The sequence below is a fragment of the Marmota marmota genome, unplaced genomic scaffold (assembly GCF_001458135.2).
Source record: "Marmota marmota marmota unplaced genomic scaffold, marMar, whole genome shotgun sequence".
NCBI classification, from domain to species: domain Eukaryota; kingdom Metazoa; phylum Chordata; class Mammalia; order Rodentia; family Sciuridae; genus Marmota; species Marmota marmota.
Genome location: NW_025999977.1, coordinates 167,797 through 190,770, shown reverse-complemented (window position 1 = coordinate 190,770; position 22,974 = coordinate 167,797). Strand labels below are relative to the sequence as shown.

Genomic DNA, 22,974 nt, shown 5'->3' with positions numbered 1-22,974 from the left:
CCATCCCCCCCAGCCCCCGCTTTGGGTCAACAAGGCAGCTTGCAGACCCAGAGGCCCCATTAGATTTGGACTATAAAAACTCCCTCCTGCCAGGGCCCCCTCTCTCTTGCTCTCTCTCTCTCTTGCTCTCTTTGTCTTTCTTGCGTGCACTCTCTGTCTCTCTCTTGCTCTTGCTCTCTCTCTCTTCATCTCTCCTCTTCTCTTTTCTCTCTCTCTTTCTCTCTCTCTCTTTCCTTCTTTCTTTTCTCTTTGTTGCACTGCTGCAATAAAGATCTTTTGGTTGCTCCGAGTGTTGTGGTCACTTTCCTTTCACAGGACCCTTTTGTGGTCAGTCTCCTGGTATTTGCAGATGTGATGAGGTGCCATGGGGAGACTTCTGCGTCTGCAGTTTTCGTAAGTGACAGCTAAACCTTCATGCACACTTTCTCTGCAGCCCTGAAGGAGAGAGAGAAAGCCATGTGAGTGTCCCCGGCCTCCACAAAACATAGGAGAGAGCTCAAGTCTTTACTGTGGCCATAAGAGAAGCAAGCCATCACTAGTAGGAGGAGGTTGAGGATCAAAAACACCTGATTGGAACCCTGTTTCCTTCCACTTTTAGCTGTGCATCTTGGGTATGTCTTTAATTGCTCTTAGTCTGTATCTTCACCTACATATTAGGGTTTAATAACATTGCCCTTCTAGGGTTGTTTTGAAAGTTAACAGCCTGGTGAATATAATGTACTGATATGTATAGTCTCTTCCTCTTCAGCCTCATTTCCCTATTAGGGCTTTTTAAACTGATTGGTAAATGCAGATGACACCCTTTAATAATCATTATTTTTGTCCCCAGCCCTTTGGGCCCTACCAAAGTTCCAAATCTTGCAGGATTCCTGTTTCCAAAGCAGAAGTTTCAGTGAAGCCTCCTTTCCCCAATGCTAAGGATTAGGCTGCTAAGCAGATAAGGGCCAAGGGAAGCCTTGAGACGCTTCAAAAGTTGTGAGACTCCTTTTCCACACTGAGACCCCCAGCCTTATACCCCAGTCCACTCACCTGCTTCCCCAGAGCCAAGAGTGTCCAGGGAAGCCTTAGCCCTCAGCCTCCAAAAGACATCCAGGAGAGACTATCCAGGGCCTGCCCACCTGTGGGCAGCACATCTGGGTGGCCACCTCATTTGCTGAGTCATGAATGTTGCACAATCAGAAATCCCAAGGGCAAAGTACTAAAGTGTAACAAGCAGGGGCCAAAGTCCATTCACCTTCCTGAAGACTGGGAAACAAACCTGTGGGGTCAGCAGGATCTCAACCAGCAGCTCCTCATCTTAGGAGGCCTGGCACCCCTCTCCTGTTCCCTTGAGGTTACAGCATCTCACTCAGCACACGTGGGCCTCTCTTGAGGTCCACCCAGGTCCTATTCCACATGTGCTAGGAGTCTGGGGACTGTGCAGACTGTCCTACAATATGTGGACCTTAGGTAGGGCCCAAAGGCCTGGGGACAAGAGTAATGATTGTTAAAGGGTGTCATCTGCATTTACCAATCAGTTTAAAGAGCCCTAATAGGGAAATGAGGCTGAAGAGGAAGAGACTATACATATCAGTACATTACATTCAACAGGCTGTTAACTTTCAAAACAACCCTAGAGGACAATGTTATTAAACCTTAATATGTAGATGAAGACACAGACTAAGAGCAGTTATGTGACATACCCAAGACACACAGTTAGAAATGGGGGAAATTGGGCTTTTAATCAGGTGTTTCTGATCCTACACCTGTTCCCAGTAGTGATGGACTGCTGCTTTTTTGGCCACAGTAAAGACACACACTTGAGTTGGCAAGGATGTGGGGGGCGGGGGGATGTTGGGGAAAAGGGACATTCATACATTGCTGGAGGGACTGAAAATTGGTGGAACCAATTTGGTAGTTCAATTCCAGGTTTTCTAAGGAATTTCCATATTGCTTTTCACAGGTTTTCTAAGGAATTTCCATACTGCTTTTCAGTATGGAAATTCCTTAGAAAACCTGGAATTGAACTACCATTTGACCCAGGTATCCTACTCCTTTACTTATACCCAAAGGACTTAAAATCAGCATACTATAGAGACTCAGCCTCATCAATGTTTATAGCAGCTCAATTCACAATAGCTAAACTGTGGAACCAACCTATATGCCCTTCAATAGATTAATGGATAAAGAAACTGTGGTAAATATACATAATGGAATATTACTCAGCATTAAAAGAGAATAAAATTATGGCCTTTGCATGTAAATGGATGGAGTTGGAGAATATCATGCTAAGCAAATTAAGCCAATCCCTCAAAACCAAAGCCTGAATGTTCTTTCTGATAAGTGAATGTTGCTCCATAATGGGGAATGATGGGAAGAATGGAAGAAATCGGTTAGGGCAAAGAGGGATGAGGATGGAGAGGTGGTATGGGGGCAAGAAAGAAGGTGAAATGTGAAGGACATCATGACTCTAGGTACATGTATGACTGCACATATGGTGCAAAGCTACATCATGTACCACCAGAGGAAGAAAAATTGTGCTACATTTGTGTAGAATGAATCAAAATGCATTCTGATGTCATATATAGGTAATTAGAATAACTAAATTTAATTACAAAAATAGACACACACTTGAGCTGTCTCCTTAGTTCTGGGGATGCCAGGGACACTCTTTTTACTCTCTTCCAGAGCTGTAGAAAAGGCTTGTATGAAGGTTTAGCTGTCACTTGTGAAAACTACAGACACAGAAGTCTCCCCAAGGTACCTCATCACATCCGCAAATACCAGGAGACTGACCACAAAAGGGTCCTGGACTTGTTCTCCGAAGGGATGGTCAAGCATGTCCCCGCCACATTCCTCCACATGCTGAAGATGCCACAAACACTCCTGGTATTACTTGGGGTGCAGTCGACCTACTCTTGGTCTCTGGATCTTGGGTCCTGGCTCTTGTATCTAATGTCACCCTCCTAGTTTTCCTCTGGCTGCTGGCCAGACAGCCTTGGAGAAAGTACGTGGTCATGTGTTTGCAGACAGATCTTGCTGACATCACCAAATCCTATCTGAGGGCCCCTGGTACCTGCTTCTGGGTAGCTGAGATTGAGGGGAAGGTGGCAGGCATAGTGGGTGCTCTGCCAGTGGAGAACACCTCTTCAGGGAAGAAGCAACTTAAGCTGTTTCACTTCTCTGTGTTCTTGGAGAACCGAGGTGAAGGACCAGGGAAAGCCCTGGTCATGACTGTCCTCCAGTTTGCGAGAGATCAGGGCTACAGTGAGGTTGTCCTTGATACTACCATGGTACAGCAGGCTGCTCTGACCCTTTAACTGCACATGGGTTTCCAGAAGATAAGAGAGCACTCTCCTGAAAAAACCTCTAGACTAGTGGACATTCCTGCAAATCGTTTAATGTATTCCTTCCCATCTGCTCAGGAAGGAGGCCCATGAGCTATTGTCTTGTGTATCAGTCAGGATCTGATTGACAATCCTGTAGCACAAGCAAACCCTGGCATTTTGGTGGAACAAATGATGAAAACTCATTGCTGGTACACATCTGAGTCCAGCATGTTTGATGGCAAGGTGTGGATATGGAGGCTTCTCTTCCATTCAGTGCTTCTAGGTGACAGTGATTAATGTGGTTCCTATAGTTCACCATAGTAATGTTGCATTAATAAAAAATAAAGAATAATGTGCATACACATTGCTTATAAGTCTGTGTGCCAGTCATTGTTCCTGGTCTCTGCTGGGCAGCTATCTGGGTCTTAGGATACCAATAGAGATGTTCTGAATTAACTGCAGTGCCCAAAACATGTACATAATTTTGTCCCAGTGGGCCAGCTAAGGCAGGGTTCAAAGTCTCTAAAGAACAGCCAACAATGTAAAGGAGAAAGGAACAAAGACTTTTCCATGTCCCCACAGGTGTCAGTTCTGGAAACATCTCAGATTCAGGGGAGAAATGGAGCTGGCTCAGTAGTGGAGGAGCTGAGGGGCATGATGTGGCTGTATGAGAAGAATTGGGCAGCAATGCACTCACTGTAGTGTCCTGTCCCCGAAGAGGGGTGGGAAGGTGGCTGTGGATGGAGGGGGATGTTCCATGGGGAGTTCTGGGTATGGTGCAGCCCTCCTGGTACTGCCAGGGTTCATTCACATGGGCCAGTCTCACTGAGGGGAGGTCATGCGTTGAGCCCTCCTGTGGGTCCTGGAAGAGGACATGGACAAGTGAGTGTCCCAAAATTATCCTGGATTAGCACTCAGCCTGGCCCCAGACTCTGTCCCAGGTGTTCACAAACTCCAGATTTGAGCTTCAGGAAAGATTCCCTCCTATAGAAGGGAGAGTTGGGACATGAGTCAATGATGATGTTTGCAGGACTGTCACCCTTTCCAGCTGCTTGAGCTGTGACTCTGGCATGTTCCCGGAGGTCTGGAATCACATACTTGATCTCCCTCACCAAGAGGAAGAGAGTCCACGTGATACTGATCCATAAACTTCAGCCCCGTAGGCAGTGTTAGGGGGTCTTTCTCACCTCTCTTTCTCAGCTTTCTGCTTCAGCATTGAGGGGACACCTGGGCTATAGCCTGTCCAGTTTTGGGATTCAGCCTTGGCCTACACTCACCTCACCTACATAGAAACCCTTAACCACGCTCATGGGCTTTGTCCAAACTTGAGAGACAAGTTGTCTAGGACCAAAGGCCTCAACCTCCTGTCACGATTTTCTCCTGCCCTTGGCCTTGATAACCAAACCTAGTAGCCTTGACTGGCCCATCCCGTTCCTTCAGGCTGCCTCATTTGGGCCTTGATAAAATCAACAATGTATGCACCTGTTCTTCTGACCCTCCCCACTTTTGTCAACCTGCCATTCACATCAGGTGTCTCTTGTCTCCTGAGCTGTGTTCTCAACTTCTCACTTAAAGTGGTCCCTCAAGGCAGGCCCTGTGTGACAGGGAGGAGGCCCTGCAGGCTCTCCCTGCTCTGGTGCCATCAGCTCTCCTTGCCCAACGAGGTCAGTGCCTAATGGAGCAGTTCCCAGTGGCAGAGGACTGGGAAACAAAAGAAGAGGTCCTCAGTGGTCCCTGTGCTTGAAAGTTCTTTCAATAGCAGGGAAACTTTGGACTCGTATCAGGCAGAGATGGTCACACCCTGCTGGGGCTTAAAGGGCAGAGGGACAGGAGGCCAAGGAAGGTGCCAGGATTAAAGTACTGTGATGATAAGGTGATGGAGAGTCCGGGGTACTGGGGAAGGCCATCCCAACAATGTGGAGGCTTCCCTAGGGGCTGAGAGACTCAGAGCCTAGAGTCAGCTTGCCTTCCTCTTTCCCTGCCCCTGACCTCAGTTCCCAAAAGCCAGCTGCTCTAGTTAGCTCCAAAAGGAGCTCTCATTCTGCTAGAGGTCTTTGAGCACAATACTCCCTTGGCCTGGAACATTCTTAACTCTTCACACACCCATACCTCTGTTTGTTAAGAACCACTGATTTCAGGCAATGGACAGTGTTGACTGACTTGGAAAGGTAATTCTGACCAGGGAGGAAGCCCTTTACCTGTTTGCATTTTGGCCCTCCTTGCTTCTAAAGGTGGCATCCCCAAACCAGCTTCCCTGTTTCCTGGATGCCTGTTGAAAACAAGAGTGGACAAAAGTCCCTCACGTCCTCAGAACATGTGTTTGTGCCTTGGAGAGGCTTTTCTTGGTCAGGATTGGGCTGAGGGGAATAGGGAGATAGAGCAGAGCCTCAGACTGTGGCACTTTACAAGATAACCATGAAATACTGCCACAGGTCTGAGAGAAATGTGCAGTCAGCTTAGGTTGTGGCTAGCATTATGGAGAAGGGACAACGGGAAGCAATGGCTGCTGGAGCATAAGGACCCTCTTGGACTGATGGGAATGTTTTGGGATTTGATAAAGATGGTGGTGGTAGAAAATCAGGAATATTAACAAATCTTGGAAACTTTTATACTCTTACATGGCTTGATTTTATTAGACTTCATCCAAAATAGTGAAAGAGTTTAGATGAGTCAAGACTCTCAAGGAGCAGATAACAGTTAGAGGGAGCAATGATGTTAAGGGGTTTTCTTAGGGAGAGGGTGGCTGTTGTGCCTAGTGTCAGTGGGTGCTGCCACTTTGACCCCAGATTCACATGTTAGGCAAAGGAGTCAGAGAGGTGAAGACAGACTAGTGTGGCACTAGGATTTGAATCCTGGTCTGTTTGATTCCAAAATCCGTACTTCCACCCATAGGAAGCCCTAGCTTTACAGCCAATCTGGTTGTGGGGAACCCAAAGAATACACATTTATAGCCTACCTGTGGGACAAAATATTGCAACTCCAAATAGGAATTCTGGGAAAGGCCATTGCAAGGGAAGAAGGGATTTTGAACATGAAACTTAGTAGTTTCACTCTAAATTTGTATCTGGGTTGGATCCTCAGTACCATAAAAAGAAAATAAATAAAATAAAGGTATGTATCCATCCATAACTAAGAATATTTAAAAAAATGAACCCCACTATTATGTCTAACTATAATCCATTAAAACAGTTTAAAAAGAAAGATTCTGAGGAAGTGAGTGTATCTAGATAACTCCCAGGGCTGGGTTGTTCCCTTGCCCTCTTCCCTTACATAGGCTTCATTGACAGCCACTCACTGCCACAAGCAAGATCTTGATTATAACAGTTTGCATCTAGGCCACACACATGCCCCTTATTGATTCACACTGACATGACCTGCAGCAAATGCCCACTTCCAGCCAGCTTCCCAGGAGGCTCTGAACTTCAATTGTGAAGTCTTTCAACTGGAAAATATTTCACAAATGATCAGGTTCGACAGTTTGGCCTTCTTGGCTCACAGACACATTTGACGAGGTGGCCTCAATAATGAACCCACAAAGTTGGCTCAGCCAAACCAGCATTAGCATCAGGAAAAGAAATTCTGCCTTGAAGTGAGATGGCCCACAGCTTCCTTAAAGCATCAACCATGAAGCTGGAGCCTCAGGAGAATCTGCCCCTGTATTGTTCTTGAGGCTGCCCTCCAATCAAATGCAGGACCTTTGCAATCTCCTACTGCACATGGGAATGCCCACACTGCTAATAGCTGCCCCGCCTTCACCCCAAACCTGCACCTGTCTACATCTCCCTGTCTCCTTCAACTAGCTGAGAAAGGAATTTATACACATGGCACCAGGGGAGCAAGGTCAGCCAAGGTCTGAGCAGGTATGCTGTTTGTGCAACTTTGGGGACCTTGGGAAGCTCCCAATCTTATAATTCGGTGGCGGGGGGAAGCGGGGTCCCTTGGATTTTGGCTGTAACCTCCCACCCAGAGCACTGAAGCTAAGGGTTGGACTGAAAGGAGGAAAGAATGACAAACACTGCAATCTGTTCTCTTTGCACAAAATGTGAATGTGCTTAATGTCTCTGAACTGGGAAACTAAAAATGCTAACAATGGCAAATTGAATGCTGCCTACATTTTACACTGATCAGAAGAGGAACTGATTTTCACAGCTTAATGACCCCCACATCTCACTGTGGATGCTGTTGTCATAATCTAAGCTGCCAACTGTAAATGACCATGCATATAGGGAGACTGGGAACATGGACAGTCCCTAAACCTCTTGTCTTCCACTTTGACTTAGGTTTCTGACTGGTTGATATCACAGACTCTCACTAGAAGCACTCACTGCACCCTGGAATCTTCTGCTCTGCTCTTCTGAGTCTTAAATTTTGGCTTAGTATATAAGTACTTAAAGTCTAAGTGTTTAAAAGGTACTGAAAAGAATGTAACCAGGAGCCATACACTCACTGTCCCCATGGAAATTGTTCACCTCCAGTTCTGATCACAAGTCAAACACCTAGAAAATCAATAGCTTCCACTGGGGGCCCTTGGTCCCAGCTGAGAGCCCCAGCACCTACTTTTCCATGAGGTTGTGGCAGGCAACACCCACAGGCAACTACTAATCTTTTTTCTATGTCTGCCTACTGCCTAGTGTCCTCTTAGACCCTCTTGCTATAATCCTGGTGGTCATTTATCACCCCTTCCTCCTGCTCATCCCAATTTGAATCACTCTGTGTCCTGCCATATCTGTGCCCCCCCCAAAAAAATGTACTTCCAAGTGGCCCAGGTCTCACTGTCTTGTTCACATCAATGTGGTCTAAGCCACCACTATGTCTTCTGGGCCTCTGTGGGCCCAGATGGCTCCTTAGATAACACCAACCAAACCTCCTCATTCACACCACACAGATGGAGGGTAGCGGGCAAAGCAAGGCTTCAAGCAAGTTAGAAACAAGCACCTCTCCTTGGCCAAACTCAGGTCTAAATCTGGGCTCTGGACTTGGCAATATAGGCATGCTGGATTTAGTTCACACTATTCAAAAATCAAAGGCTTTGGGATTTTGTGAGCAACTTGCACTCCTGTACCTGGGGGCCTGTTTCTATCTCAGAGGCTGCACTTGATTCTTATGGGAATATGCTACCATTTCTACCTCTCTGGATATATTCTCCTCATACAACCCAAGAGAAACACACTCCAGCACACACACAAGGCACATGTGGATGGATCATTTTGCTCCCAAGCTAAGAGCATACATATGGCTGAATCCTCCTGAAGTAGAGTCCATGCTGCATCACCTGTGTGTGGGCCTGCATGCCCAGGTCACTGTGGCCCTCAGCCACTCTCTACTGGGTGGGCAGGTCTCCATGTCTCCCTGAGAGCTTTGCCTATGTTTTGCCTCAGGACCTCACCTCTGTGCCCTCAGTTTGAGAACCTCTACTCTTGTCTGTGCAGGCCCACTTGATAGGATTGACCCAAGATTCTTCCTTGAGAAGCTGTATTATCCTCTGTCCCACAGACCACTCATCTGCCTCCACCTCCTAGTCCTTGTCACAGCTGTGAGGCCACACCTGTCTCCCAGAACCCACACACTGAGGTGCGTCTTCAATATAACAGCCCGCAGTAGCCACATCCCTGCTCATCCCAGGTCCCCTTTAGCCGCTGGCCCACATTAAACATGGGTGAAATACCACTAACCCAGGCTGGCTTCTAATGTCATCCTGCTCAGGAAGCCATGGGAGGAGAATGCCTGGGATGTGAGTGGTCTGCAAGGTTAAGGCTCATGGCACTGTTTGTGCTTGATTTGGGTGTTTATCTTCCAAAGACGAGAGAAAGTTGCATGGAGAAAGGAGTTTATGCTTTGGATTTGCATTTGCATGTCTTAGGGAGGTACATCCTGAGCTAAAATATTCAGGAAGTCTGCTGACTCCAGCCCTGAGCAAACACCACAGTATGTGCTCATGGCCAGGAGCCTGTCAGCTGAATGTGGTCAGTACTGCTGTCTGCTTTGCAGGGACACCTGTAGAGCAGCAGCTGCAGCAGGAGCTTTGCTGAATGAATGAAGAAGAGGAGGGGCCAGGGAGGTGAGTGTGGGGACTGCCAAGGATAGATTTTACCTGGACGAGGAAAACATGAGCAGGGAGGAGCCCAGCTGTGAAGCGCATTATTGCTGAGCCAGGGGACGTGCACTGTTGCCTGTCTCAAGGGAGCCCAGGGTGAGAGTCTCAGAATCCAGAGCAGGGATCATTGGAATAATATGTGCAAGAGTCCTATTGGAGTCTTGAGCACAGTCCTATTGGAATCATATGTGCAAGAGCAATAAGCTTTATTGTTTATACCAGGGGATAGCAGACACCTGATGGGAATAGCAGGGGAAGGTTGGAGGAGGGGAACAACTGTGTGGATAGTTGAGGTTTTAGAGAAGCACTAAGGAGACAGACCTGAAGGTGGGGTGGCCATCAATGCCAGAAGCACTTAGAATGGCATTGAGGGGTCAGAGTTTAGATGACTAAACTGATGTGGTCAGCAGGAATGTGGTCAGCCAAATGTCAGGGGTCGATTGTTACTACTGAAGCATGTATCAGATCCTGTCTGTTACAGAAGGAAACAGACCACAGGCAGAAGGGAGATCACACATTAAATGAAATTAGGAATACCTGATATCTTCCAAATCTTCCCAAAAATAGATGGGCCTGTCTTCTGGAAGCCCATATTCTGGCAAAGGATCTCTACACTATATTGTACCAGTAGTCTGAAAAACAACTTCATTGTAGTGCTGAATGAGACAAACCGGAGGAAAGTCCTAACAAGGGCTTTTGTGATCCCCTTTCTGTGGTTTCCACGGCCACTGAGAGGTGAAGATCCACAATTGCTTCTTACCTAAGTCGGGGTCTGCTACTGGAGGAGCCTCCACTATGTCCACCACCTGCCCCTCAGACTCAGCCACCTAGCAGGAGCCACACTTACTCATGGAGGATTTGGTGATGTCAGCCAGGTCTGTGCACCAACACAGGGCCACATGAGACTTCCAGAGGTATATAGCAAGGAGCCTCAGGGACATGAGGAGGATAAAGGTAGACAAGATGGTCAGGAACAAGAAGCCAGTGACCAGGAATAGGGGCACCCCAAGTAAAAGCAGGAGGATTTGGGGCAGCATCAGTATGTAGTGGGAGATGACAGGGATGTGGTCAGCCAACCCATTGTAGAACAAAGGCAGGACACTTTTGTTGTCACTCTCCTGGTATTTGCAGATTTGATAAGGAGCCATGGGGAGACTTCTGTATCTGCAATATCAAGGTCCAGGAGAGGCAGCTAGACCTGCCCGCACACCTTCCTGGCAACCCTGGAAAAGAAACAGGAAGCCACGTGAGTGTCCCCAGGGCACCAGGTCTCCCAGGGATCATGGAGTCTGCCAGGCGACCAGAGCTGGCTTCATGAAAGAAGGTTCAATTCATGAGTAATTGCTAGGGAGTTTTAATTTAAAGAATCAAGACTCTTATTACCTTTACTACCAGCTCCAGGACAGCTTCTCCTAGCTCCCGCCTCCAGCCACCTAATGCGGTAGCGAGGTTTACAGAACAGACTAGCGAGAGAGAGAGAGAGAGAACATGCCAGGGAGTGGGCTTTTATTGGGGAACAAAAAATTCCAGGGAAAATCCCATCCAATGAAGTTTAAGGGGGACAGTATCCCAAGGTCAGGGGCAACGATTGGGTCTTCATGGCAGTGTCCAGGCACGCCTCTTCACAAAGCCTGGAAAAGGGTGGGGAATAGCTCTGACACAGCTGTGTTTAAGCGCCTCTCACCCAGCCAGGGAGGTAACTCAAATTACGTGCGAGGATGGCCTCCCACAATGGAGATCCTGCCAAGGGTGTGCCTCATGATACCTGATTGGAACCTTGTGTTTTCCCTCTCTAGCTGTAGGGCATTATATATGTCCCTAAAGCTCTCCGAGCCTGTGTGTCTCCATCAACAGAATGGGGAAAACAATACTGCCTTCTAGGGTTATTCTGAAGATTCAGTGGAATATCTTAAATAAAGCTGCCATGTATCCAGTCCCTTCCCCTCCACCATCATTGCCTCATTATAAGCTTTTTGAACTCTTGGTACGTGAGGATGTCTTCCTGTGACAGTGAAACTGCATTCTCCCTGCCCTTTGGACATTCTCCAGGATCCATATTGAAGGAATCCTGTATTTCTAAGTACAATGCAAAGCCTCCTGACTGATTGTAAAGGTTTGGGCTGCTGAAAAAGAACAGGACTGAGCACCTGAAAGAGCCTGGCCTTTAGATCCTGTCCTAGGGTTGGGACAAGGCCCAGCAGAGAGCCCTGACCTTGACCCATGTTCTCTCACCTGCTACCACAGAGACACGAGGGTCCAGGGCAGACTCAGTCCTCAGACTGTGTCTGGCATTCTGGAGACAATGTCTAGCACCACCCCTACTTCTGGAAATAGGCCTAGATACCCATCCTATTGGTTGGATTCTGGACATGGTTAATTATAAACTCCAAGATGATGGATCTGGGTTGTGATGGAGAAGGTAGTCCAAGTCCATTCACTTTTGTTAGCCATAATTAAAAGATCAGCTGGGGAAAAAGGATCTGGAATGGCTGAGTGTGCTACCCCTTGTGGGACACTTACCACACACTGTCTATTTGCTAAGCCACAGCATCTCTCATCCAGTACATTAACCCTCTCAGAGATCAACTATGATCCCTACTCTGGATTCTGTGCCTCTCACCCTGGGCTCACTCGGGACAGGCAACAGTGCACGACCCCTGGCTCAGCAACAAGGTGCTTCACAGCTGGGCTTCTCCCTGCTCATGTTTTCCTCGTCCAGGTAAAATCCACCCTTGGCAGTTCCCACACTCACCTCCCTGGCCCCTCCTCTTCTTCCTTCCTTCATTCTGCAAAGCTCCTGCTGCAGCTGCTGCTCTACAGGTGTCCCTGCAAAGCAGACAGCAGTACTGACCACATTCAGCTGACAGGCTCCTGGCCATGAGCACATACTGTGGTGTTTGCTCAGGGCTGGAGTCAGCAGACTTCCTGCATATTTTAGCTCAGGATGTACCTCCCTAAGACATGCAAATGCAAATCCAAAGCATAAACTCCTTTCTCCATGAAACTTTCTCTCCTCTATGGAAGGGAAACATCTGAACTAAGCACAAACAGTGCCATGCGCCTTAACCTTGCAGACCACTCACATCCCAGGCATTCTCCTCCCATGGCTTCCTGAGCAGGATGACATTAGAAGCCAGTCGTGGTTAGTGGTATTTCACTCATGTTTATTGTGGGCAGGGGCCAAAGGGGACCCAGGATGAGCAGAGACGTGGCTACTGTGGGCTCTTATATTGAAGACATACCTCAAGAGCCTGGGTTTGGGGGACAGCTGTGGCCTCACAGCTGTGACAAGGACTGGGAGGTGGAGGCATATGGGTGGTCTGTGGGAAAGAGGATAATGCAGGTTCTCAAGAAAGAATCTTGGGTCATAGCCCAAAGCAAGTGGGTGCACAGACCAAGACTGGAGGTTCTCAAACTGAGGGTACAGAGGTGAAGTCCTGAGGCAAAACAAAGGCAAAGCTCTCAGGGAGACATGGAGACCTGCCTGACAAGGAGAAAGTGGCTGAGAGCCACAGGGACCTGGGCATGCAGGCCCACACACAGCTGATGCAGCATGAACTCTACTTCAGGAGGATCCAGCCATATATGCTCTTAGCTTGGGAACAAAATGACCCATCCCTTGTGCCTTGTGTGTGTGCTGGAGTATGTTTCTCTTGGGTTGTATGTGGAGAATATATCCAGAGAAGTAGAAGTAGTAGCATCTTCCCCCCNTGGGTTGTATGAGGAGAATATATCCAGAGAGGTAGAAATGGTAGCATATTCCCATAAGAATCAAGTGCAGCCTCTGAGATAGAAACAGGCCCCCAGGTACAGGAGTGCAAGTTGCTCACAAAATCCCAAAGCCTTTGATTTTTGAATAGTGTGAACTAAATCCAGCATGCCTATATTGCCAAGTCCAGAGCCCAGATTTAGACCTGAGTTTGGCCAAGGAGAGGTGCTTGTTTCTAACTTGCTTGAAGCCTTGCTTTGCCCGCTACCCTCCATCTGTGTGGTGTGAATGAGGAGGTTTGGTTGGTGTTATCTAAGGAGCCATCTGGGCCCACAGAGGCCCAGAAGACATAGTGGTGGCTTAGACCACATTGATGTGAACAAGACAGTGAGACCTGGGCCACTTGGAAGTACATTTTTTTGGGGGGGGCACAGATATGGCAGGACACAGAGTGATTCAAATTGGGATGAGCAGGAGGAAGGGGTGATAAATGACCACCAGGATTATAGCAAGAGGGTCTAAGAGGACACTAGGCAGTAGGCAGACATAGAAAAAAGATTAGTAGTTGCCTGTGGGTGTTGCCTGCCACAACCTCATGGAAAAGTAGGTGCTGGGGCTCTCAGCTGGGACCAAGGGCCCCCAGTGGAAGCTATTGATTTTCTAGGTGTTTGACTTGTGATCAGAACTGGAGGTGAACAATTTCCATGGGGACAGTGAGTGTATGGCTCCTGGTTACATTCTTTTCAGTACCTTTTAAACACTTAGACTTTAAGTACTTATATACTAAGCCAAAATTTAAGACTCAGAAGAGCAGAGCAGAAGATTCCAGGGTGCAGTGAGTGCTTCTAGTGAGAGTCTGTGATATCAACCAGTCAGAAACCTAAGTCAAAGTGGAAGACAAGAGGTTTAGGGACTGTCCATGTTCCCAGTCTCCCTATATGCATGGTCATTTACAGTTGGCAGCTTAGATTATGACAACAGCATCCACAGTGAGATGTGGGGGTCATTAAGCTGTGAAAATCAGTTCCTCTTCTGATCAGTGTAAAATGTAGGCAGCATTCAATTTGCCATTGTTAGCATTTTTAGTTTCCCAGTTCAGAGACATTAAGCACATTCACATTTTGTGCAAAGAGAACAGATTGCAGTGTTTGTCATTCTTTCCTCCTTTCAGTCCAACCCTTAGCTTCAGTGCTCTGGGTGGGAGGTTACAGCCAAAATCCAAGGGACCCCGCTTCCCCCCGCCACCGAATTATAAGATTGGGAGCTTCCCAAGGTCCCCAAAGTTGCACAAACAGCATACCTGCTCAGACCTTGGCTGACCTTGCTCCCCTGGTGCCATGTGTATAAATTCCTTTCTCAGCTAGTTGAAGGAGACAGGGAGATGTAGACAGGTGCAGGTTTGGGGTGAAGGCGGGGCAGCTATTAGCAGTGTGGGCATTCCCATGTGCAGTAGGAGATTGCAAAGGTCCTGCATTTGATTGGAGGGCAGCCTCAAGAACAATACAGGGGCAGATTCTCCTGAGGCTCCAGCTTCATGGTTGATGCTTTAAGGAAGCTGTGGGCCATCTCACTTCAAGGCAGAATTTCTTTTCCTGATGCTAATGCTGGTTTGGCTGAGCCAACTTTGTGGGTTCATTATTGAGGCCACCTCGTCAAATGTGTCTGTGAGCCAAGAAGGCCAAACTGTCGAACCTGATCATTTGTGAAATATTTTCCAGTTGAAAGACTTCACAATTGAAGTTCAGAGCCTCCTGGGAAGCTGGCTGGAAGTGGGCATTTGCTGCAGGTCATGTCAGTGTGAATCAATAAGGGGCATGTGTGTGGCCTAGATGCAAACTGTTATAATCAAGATCTTGCTTGTGGCAGTGAGTGGCTGTCAATGAAGCCTATGTAAGGGAAGAGGGCAAGGGAACAACCCAGCCCTGGGAGTTATCTAGTATAACATTTACTTCCTCAGAATCTTTTTTTTAAAGTGTTTTTAGTGGATTATAGTTAGACATAATAGTGGGATTCATTTTTTTAAATATTCTTAGTGATGGATGGATACAATACCTTTATTTTATTTATTTTCTTTTTATGTGGTTCTGAGGATCCAACTCAAAGACTCACATGTGCTAGGAAGGTGTCTACCACTGAGCTCCAACCCAAGCCCAGTGGGGTTTGTTTTTGTATAATCATACATGTATGGAATATAATGAGCTCCATTTCAGTCCCCTGTGCTTCCTCTTTGCCTCCCCTCAGGGTCTTTTAGGAAGGAACACACAGAACCATCCTACACAATGCTCAGCAAGTTGATTTTGTTGTTGATGCTGCCATGAGGTGTTAAGAAAGAGTGACATCATCCCTTTGTTGACTTTGGCTGCAAGGCAGTGGTGTCTAGGTCCAGGAGTCACAGGCCACTGCCCTCAGAGCCAGGGTAAAAGCCAAGGAAAATGAAAACAAGGATGCTGCAATCTCACTGGATTAAAAAAAAAGGAAAGGAAGCTGGAAGGCAGCTCACTATAGAGCTCCCATTTAGCAACCACAAGGTGAGGTGTTCAAGCATCAGCACCAAAGAAACACACGCATGTACCCCAAAACATAAACACACACACACACACACACACACACACACACCCCTCTCCCTCTCTCCCTCGTCATAGAGCATTGTCTTTAAAAAATAGCCTTGTAAAGTTCCCTCTGTCCCTCTGAGACATGTGCAAACCTCAACAGCTAGTCAGCCTTTTGCCAGCTTTACACCCACATCATCCTCTCAGGGATCTGGGCACCTTCTTCAAAGAGGAATCATCAAAGGACACAGGGCCCTGCCTCCCAGTCTCTGGAGGAGGGAGGAGGCTAACTTGGCTCTAAGTGGCAAATCATGAAGATTGAAATCCCTTTCTCTTTGCGTAAACCCACTTGGCAAACAGAGAAGCAGGTGCCCTAGATGAACACAGATGATTGCTGGCGAGTCCTCTACTGGAGTACTCGTTAGTGTTTATGGGCACAGCGTGGAGTTGGGGTATCTGCTGGCTGTGTTACAGGACAACTGCTCATTTTCTCCCTTGATGAGCATCACAGAGGTCTAAGGTTTCTCCATGAGGAAAGAGCTTTCTTTCTGTGCTGCCCCAGCAGAGAGCTCTGTGTGCTGGGAGGAGATTTGATTTGCAATTCTACAGCTAGAGGACTTGCTCTGGGAGTTCCCCAGCAGGGAACAGCATTAGAACACCCAATCCCTTCCTTCTGGCATCTAATTCAGCCATAGCAGAAGCTTTTAGAGCCTTCCTGAGGCTCCACAATATTTGGGAAGAGGAACCTGGAACACTCTCATTTCTTTTTTTCTGTTACTTTTTCTGAGGTGCCTTGTGCATGCCAGGAAAGAGCACTTTCATTCTGGACTCTCCTGGGCAGTACCAGGTACCCTTTGCTCAGGGCCAGCCTGCACCGTTCAGCACCAAAAGTGACCATAGCAGGCCATCACCGGCTACTCAGGGGTGCTTTCCAGAAGGGATTCATGGGTGTTTGGCATCCCAAGAGAGTAGGCTTGGGGACTGCAATTCCAGTGTCTGTGTTCCTTTGCAGAGTTGTGGGACTTTGGGCTTGGGAACTTCCCTTGGTGGGGGTTCAAGTGAATGAGAGGAAAAATATGAAGTCTTGCTTTAGGAACCAGATGGAGATAGGGATGTCATGGATAGGGAAGATCCTAAGAAGCAAGGGCTTCATGGTAGAGGCCACTAAACTGCTCAGACACTTGTGGTTAAAGCTTTGGGGTTATGTTTTTACTTCCCCTCACACACAGGCCTTTCACCCAGCCAAACCCTGCTTAGGAACAAGACAGAATACTGGCCAGGCAGAGGACCAATGGCAGGTTCAAGCCATTGCTGAGTAATGGTTCTCCGATCAGCCCTCACTACTCAGACCAGGTGGCCTATCTGTGCCTGCTTCTGTTTCCCAGATGCATCCTTGCAAACTCCAGCTGGGCAGGCACCCCGAGGACCCACTCAGGCCTCTGAAGAAACAGGGGCCTGAGTTCTGCCAAAGCTCTGGTGTATGTGACCACCTACAGCTGGAACCATCAATGGGCCCCTACAAAGGAGGTGGGCCTGGCCTGGGTTCTCAGGCTGAGCTGGTCTGCACTTCAGCTCTGGATGCAACCCCTCCCCTGATGTCCATGCCCTAGGCCCTGCCTGCCCTCAGCTCCTCTGCCCATGTAACCTCAGCATCTCAGCCCCTCTCCACTCAGTATCCATCCAACAGCACTGGGCAGCACCCTGCCTGGGGTCATTGCCCCCCTCAGCCAGCCCTGGGCTGCACAGTTCTTGCTGTGGTTGCACATCAGCGACAAGGCTTCTTGCCACACAGAGGTGTGGTCCTGCTGTGGAGGGAAGACCAGACCTCCCCAGAGGTTGCTCATGCTGAGACTCATCTTTTCCCTGGATATTCTTGCCCAAGACCTTTACAACAATCTACTGAGCCAGTGGTCACCTGCCTGCATGGACTCCCCAGAATCCCCTACAAGTTGACCCTCTAGAGGGGGTACTGGTTATCCCACCACAGCCCTTATGCAAGGCCCCTTCTCAACTTTTCATACTTAAAACACCCTACTAAGAACTGCAATTCACCCCTAGCCACCTGCCCACTCCCATCCTCGCCCCTAATTCCAGGTTTGCTCATTATCATCCAGCACACTCAAAATGCTATGGGTATGTATTTTCTCTTCTATTATTTAGTAAGTGCTACCAAGCAGGGAACATTTTATTTTGGGTTTACTGATGTATCTTAAGTTCCCAGAACAAACCTGGCCTCTAGGAGGTGCTCAGTGAATGTGTGCTAAATGATTCAACAACAGGCAGCTTCAGTATTCCAAGTAGCACAGACACTGGGAGGAGACAAATTTAGAGTGAAACTGCTAAGCTTAATCTTCAAAATCCCTTCTTCCCTTGCAAAGGCTTTTCCCAGATTTCCTATTTGGAGTTGCAATGTTTTGTCCCACAGGTAGGCTGTAAATGTGTATTCTTTAGGTTCCCCACAACCAGATTGGCTGTAAAGGCAGGCCTGCCTATGGATGGAATTATGGATTTTGGAGTCAAACAGACAAGGGTTCAAATCCTAGTTCCACATCTAGTCTGTCTTCACCTTTCTGACTCCTTTGCCTAACATGTGAATCTGGGGTCAAAGTGGCAGCACCCACTGACACTAGGCACAACAGCCACCCTCTCCCTAAGAAAACCCCTTAACATCATTGCTCCCTCTAACTGTTATCTGCTCCTTGAGAGTCTTGACTCATCCAAACTCTTTTACTATTTTGGATGAAGTCTAATAAAATTAAGTCATGTAAGAGTATAAAAGTTTCCAAGATTTGTTAATATTCCTGATTTTCTACCACCACCATCTTTATCAAATCCCAAAACATTCCCATCAGTCCAAGAGGGTCCTAATGCTCCAGCAGCCATTGCTTCCCATTGTCCCTTCTCCATAATGCTAGCCACACCCTAAGCTGACTGCAAAACCTCTTTTGGATTTGTACATTTCTCTCAGACCTGTGGCAGTATTTCCTGCTTATCCCGTAGAGTGCCCCACTGAGGCTCTGCTCCATCTCCCTATTCCCCTCAGCCCACTTCTGACCAAGAAGAGCCTCTCCAATGCACAATCACAGGTTCTGAGGACGTGAGGGACTTTTGTCTACTCTTGTTTTCAACAGGCATCCAGGGAACAGGGAAGCTGGTTTGGGGATACCACCTTTAGGAGCAAGGAGGGCCAGAATGCAAACAGGTAAAGGGCTTCCTCCCTGGTCAGAATTACCTTTCCAAGACAATCAACCCTGTCCATTGCCTGAAAGCAGCGGTACTGAGCAAACAGAGGTATGGGTGTGTGAAGAGTTAAGAATGTTCCAGGCCAGGGAACAATGCTCAAAGACCTCTAGCAGAATGAGAGCTTCCTTTTGGAGCTAACCAGAGCAGTTGGCTGTTTGGGAACTGAGGTCAGGGACAGGGAAAGAGGAAGGCAAGCTGACTCTAGGCTCTGAATCTCTCAGCCCCTAGGGAAGCCTCCACATTGTTGGGACGGCCTTCCCCAGTACCCTGGACTCTCCATCACCTTATCATCACAGTACTTCAATCCTGGCACCTTCCTTGGCCTCCTGTCCCTCTGGCCTTTAAGCCCTAGCAGGGTGTGACCATCTCTGCCTGGGATGAGTACAGGGTTTCCCTGCTATTGAAAGAAATTTCAAAGCACAGGGACCACTGAGGACCTCTTCTTTTGTTTCCCAGTCCTCTGCCACTGGGAACTGCTCTTTAAGGCATTGAACCTCGTTGGGCAAGAAGAGCTGATGGCACCAGAGCAGGGAGAGCCTGCAGGGCCTCCTCCCTGTCACATAGGGCCTGCCTTGTGGGACCACTTTAAGTGAGAAGTTGAGAACACAGCTCAGGAGACAAGAGACACCTGATGTGAATGGCAGGATGACAAAAGTGGGGAGGGTCAGAAGAACAGGTGCATACATTGTTGATTTCATCAAGGCCCAAATGAGGCAGCCTGAAGGAACAGGATGGGCCGGTCAAGGCTACTAGGTTTGGTTATCAAGGCCAAGGGCAGGAGAAAATCGTGACAGGAGGTTGAGGCCTTTGGTCCTAGACAACTTTTCTCTCAAGTTTGGACAAATCCCATGAGCGTGGTTAAGGGTTTCCATGCAGGTGAAATGGGCGAAGGCCAAGGCTGAATCCCAAAACTGCACAAACTGTGGCCCAGGTGTCCCCACAATGCTGAGAAGTAGAAACTAAGGTAAGAAAGACCCCCTAACACTGCCTAAGGGGTGAAATTTATGGATCAGTATCACGTGGACTCTCTGGTCAGGAGCTCTGCCTCTTGGTGAGGGAGACCAAGTATGTGGCTCCAGAACCCCAGGAACATGCCAGAGTCACAGCTCAAGCAGCTGGGAAAAGGTGACAGTCCTGTGAACATCAATACTGACTCATGTCCCACTCTCCCATCTACAGCAGGGAATCTTTCCTGAGGCTCAAATCTGGAGTTTGTGAACACCTGGGACAGAGTCTGGGACCAGGCTGAGTGCTAATCCAGGATAATTTTGGGACACCCACCTGTCCACGTCCTCCTCCAGGACCCACAAGAGGGCTCCACCCACAACCTCCCCTCAGTGAGCCTAGCCCATGGGATTGGGCCCTGGAAGCACCAGGAGGACTGCACCATACCCAGGTCTCCCCATGGAAATATCCCCCTCCATCCACAGCCACCTTCCCACCCCTCTTCAGGGACAGGGCACTACAGTGAGTGCATTGCTGCCCAATTCTTCCCATAGAGCCACTTCGTGCCCCTCTGCTCTGGACTCTGAAGCTCCTCCATTTCTGAGCCAGCTCCATTTCTCCCCGGTCTAGATGTTTCCACAACCAATACCTGTGTGGCAATGGAGAAGTCTTTGTTCCTTTCCCATTTTTCATTTGCTGCTCTTCAGTGACTTTGAACCCTGCCTGAACTGGCCTGCTGGGACAAGATGACATACATGTCATGGGCACTGCAGTCAATTCAGGATATCTCCACAGGTATCCTGAGACCCAGAGAGCTGCTCAGCACAGACCAGGAACAACGACTGGCCAACAGACTTATAAGCAATGTGTGTGCGCAGTATTGTTTGGCTTTTTATTAATACAGCATTACTATGGTGCTAGACACCTGAATCATGGTCACCTAGAAGCACTGAATGGAATAGAAGCTACAGAATTGTCAATCAGATCCTGACTGATACACAAGACAATAGCTCACAGGCTTCCCTCCTGCGCAGATGGGAAGAAGTAAGTTAAATGAATTGTATAAATGCCCAGTAGTCTAAAGACCTTGTCAAAGAAGTACTCTCCTGTCTTCTGGAAGCCCATGCGCAGGTAGAGGGTCAGAGCAGCCTCCTGTACAATGGTAGTATCAAGGACAACCTCACTGTAGCCCTGAGTCCTCGCAAACTGGAGGACAGTCATGACCAGGGCTTTCCCTAGTCCTTCACCTCGGTGCTCCAAGGCCACAGAGAGGTGAAACAGCTGCAGTTGCTTCCTCCCTGGGTGGGCATCCTTCACTGGCAGAGCACCCACTATGCCTGCCACCTGGCCCCCAGACTCAGCCACCCAGAAGCAGGAATCACGGGCCCTCAGGTAGGATTTGGTGACGTCAGCAAGGTCTGTCTGCAAACACTCGACTACGTACTGCCTCCAAGGGTGTCTGGCCAGCATCCATAGGAAAACAAGGAGGGTGACATCGGATACAAGAGCCAGGAGCCAAGAGCCAGAGGCCAGGAGTAGGGTGACAGGCACCCCAAGTAAGAGCAGGAATGTTTGTGGCAACTTCAGCATGTGGCGAAAGGTGGCAGGGACATGTTCGATCATCCCTTTGGAAAACAAGTCCAGGACCCTTTTGTGGTCAGTCTCCTGGTATTTGCGGATGTGATGAGTTGCCATGGGGAGACTTCTTGTGTCTGCAGTTTCCACAAGTAACAGATAAACCTTCACGCACGCCTTCCCTTCAGCCCTGGAAGAGAGAGCAGAATCCATGTGGGTATCTCTGGCCTCCATAGATCTTAGGAGACAGCTCAAGTGTGTGTCTTTACCTTGGCCCAAAAAGAAGCAGGCCACCACCACTGGGAGGAGTTGTAGGATCAGAAACACCTGCTTGGAACCCAGCCTTCTATGGTTGTTTTGAAATTTAATAGAATGATTTATATAAAGTACTGATAGAGAGCTGGGGTTGTGGCTCAGCGATACAGAACTGGTCTAGCACATGTAAGACCCTGGGTTCAATCCTCAGCATCACAAAAATAAATGAATACCATAAAATTGGGTCCAGCTATAACTAAAAAATATTTTTTTAAAAAAGCCCTGATATATACAGTCCTCACCACCCCTCTGTGTGAGTCAGTTTTTCATTTTGTAACCAAAATACCTGACAACAACTAGATAAGGAAAGATTTATTTTGGCTTACAGTTTTAAGGTTCAGTCCTTTGTCAGCTGGCTCCAGGGAGAAACATCAAGGTAGAAGTTCGTGGCAGAGGAATGCTGATGAATTCAAAGCAGTCGGGAAACTGATAGAGGGTCAGGAAGAGAGACAGGGACAGAAGATTGGCCTGGGCGAATAAAACCCCTTCCCACCACGCCCCCAGTGACCTACTTCCTCCATCTAGGATCCACCTCCCAGTAGTCCATTCATCTATCAATGGATTAGTCCATTAAATGGAGCCTTTGGGGGTGGGGGGTGGCAGATAGTGAAGTTTAAATCTGGAATGTTCCCCAAAAGCTCATGTGTGGAAAACATAGTCCCCAGTACAGCAAGGTTTGGAGTAAGACTTTAGGTTCATGAGGTCTCTGGAATTATCAGTGGACTAAACAATTAATAGCTGATTGAACTTCTGGGAGGTGGGACCTAGTAATAGGAAGTAGGTCACTGAAGGCATGCCCTAGAGGGGTTTGCCTTTATTCCACCCCTTGGAGTTTAGCATCCAGCTGCCTGGAGCTTAGCACCTTACCTCTGTCATGACCCTTCACCATCTTATTGATAACTTAGAACCAGATGACCACTCTCTGGACCATCTGAAAACATGAGCCAAAATAACTCTTATCTACTCTAAATTGTTCTTGTCAGATATTTTAGTCATAGCAAAAAATTCTGACTTCACAGTCTCCAACCTCCTTACAATATTATGGGCTCTCTGGAATTATCAGTGGACTAAACCATTAATAGCTGATTGAACTTCTGGGAGGTGGGACCTAGTAATAGGAAGTAGGTCACTGAAGGCATGCCCTAGAGGGGTTTGCCTTTATTCCACCCCTTGGAGTTTAGCATCCAGCTGCCTGGAGCTTAGCACCTTACCTCTGTCATGACCCTTCACCATCTT

General features: G+C 48.0%; 1 protein-coding gene and 1 pseudogene across 1 annotated transcript; one reads left to right on the top strand and one right to left on the bottom strand.

Moving 5' to 3' along the window:
- Window positions 1-2,339: 2,339 nt before the first annotated feature.
- LOC107136959 lies at window positions 2,340-17,270 on the top strand (annotated as a pseudogene).
- A 3,493-nt stretch (window positions 17,271-20,763) lies between these two features.
- On the bottom strand, window positions 20,764-22,215 carry LOC107137080 (probable N-acetyltransferase CML1). The gene is made up of 2 exons (XM_015479452.2): window positions 22,065-22,215; window positions 20,764-21,613 (listed from the first exon to the last, which is right to left on the bottom strand). The coding sequence occupies exon 2, from the start codon at window positions 21,541-21,543 to the stop codon at window positions 20,860-20,862; it is 684 nt and encodes a 227-aa protein (XP_015334938.1). The 5' UTR covers window positions 21,544-21,613; window positions 22,065-22,215; the 3' UTR covers window positions 20,764-20,859.
- Between the last annotated feature and the right edge of the window lie 759 nt (window positions 22,216-22,974).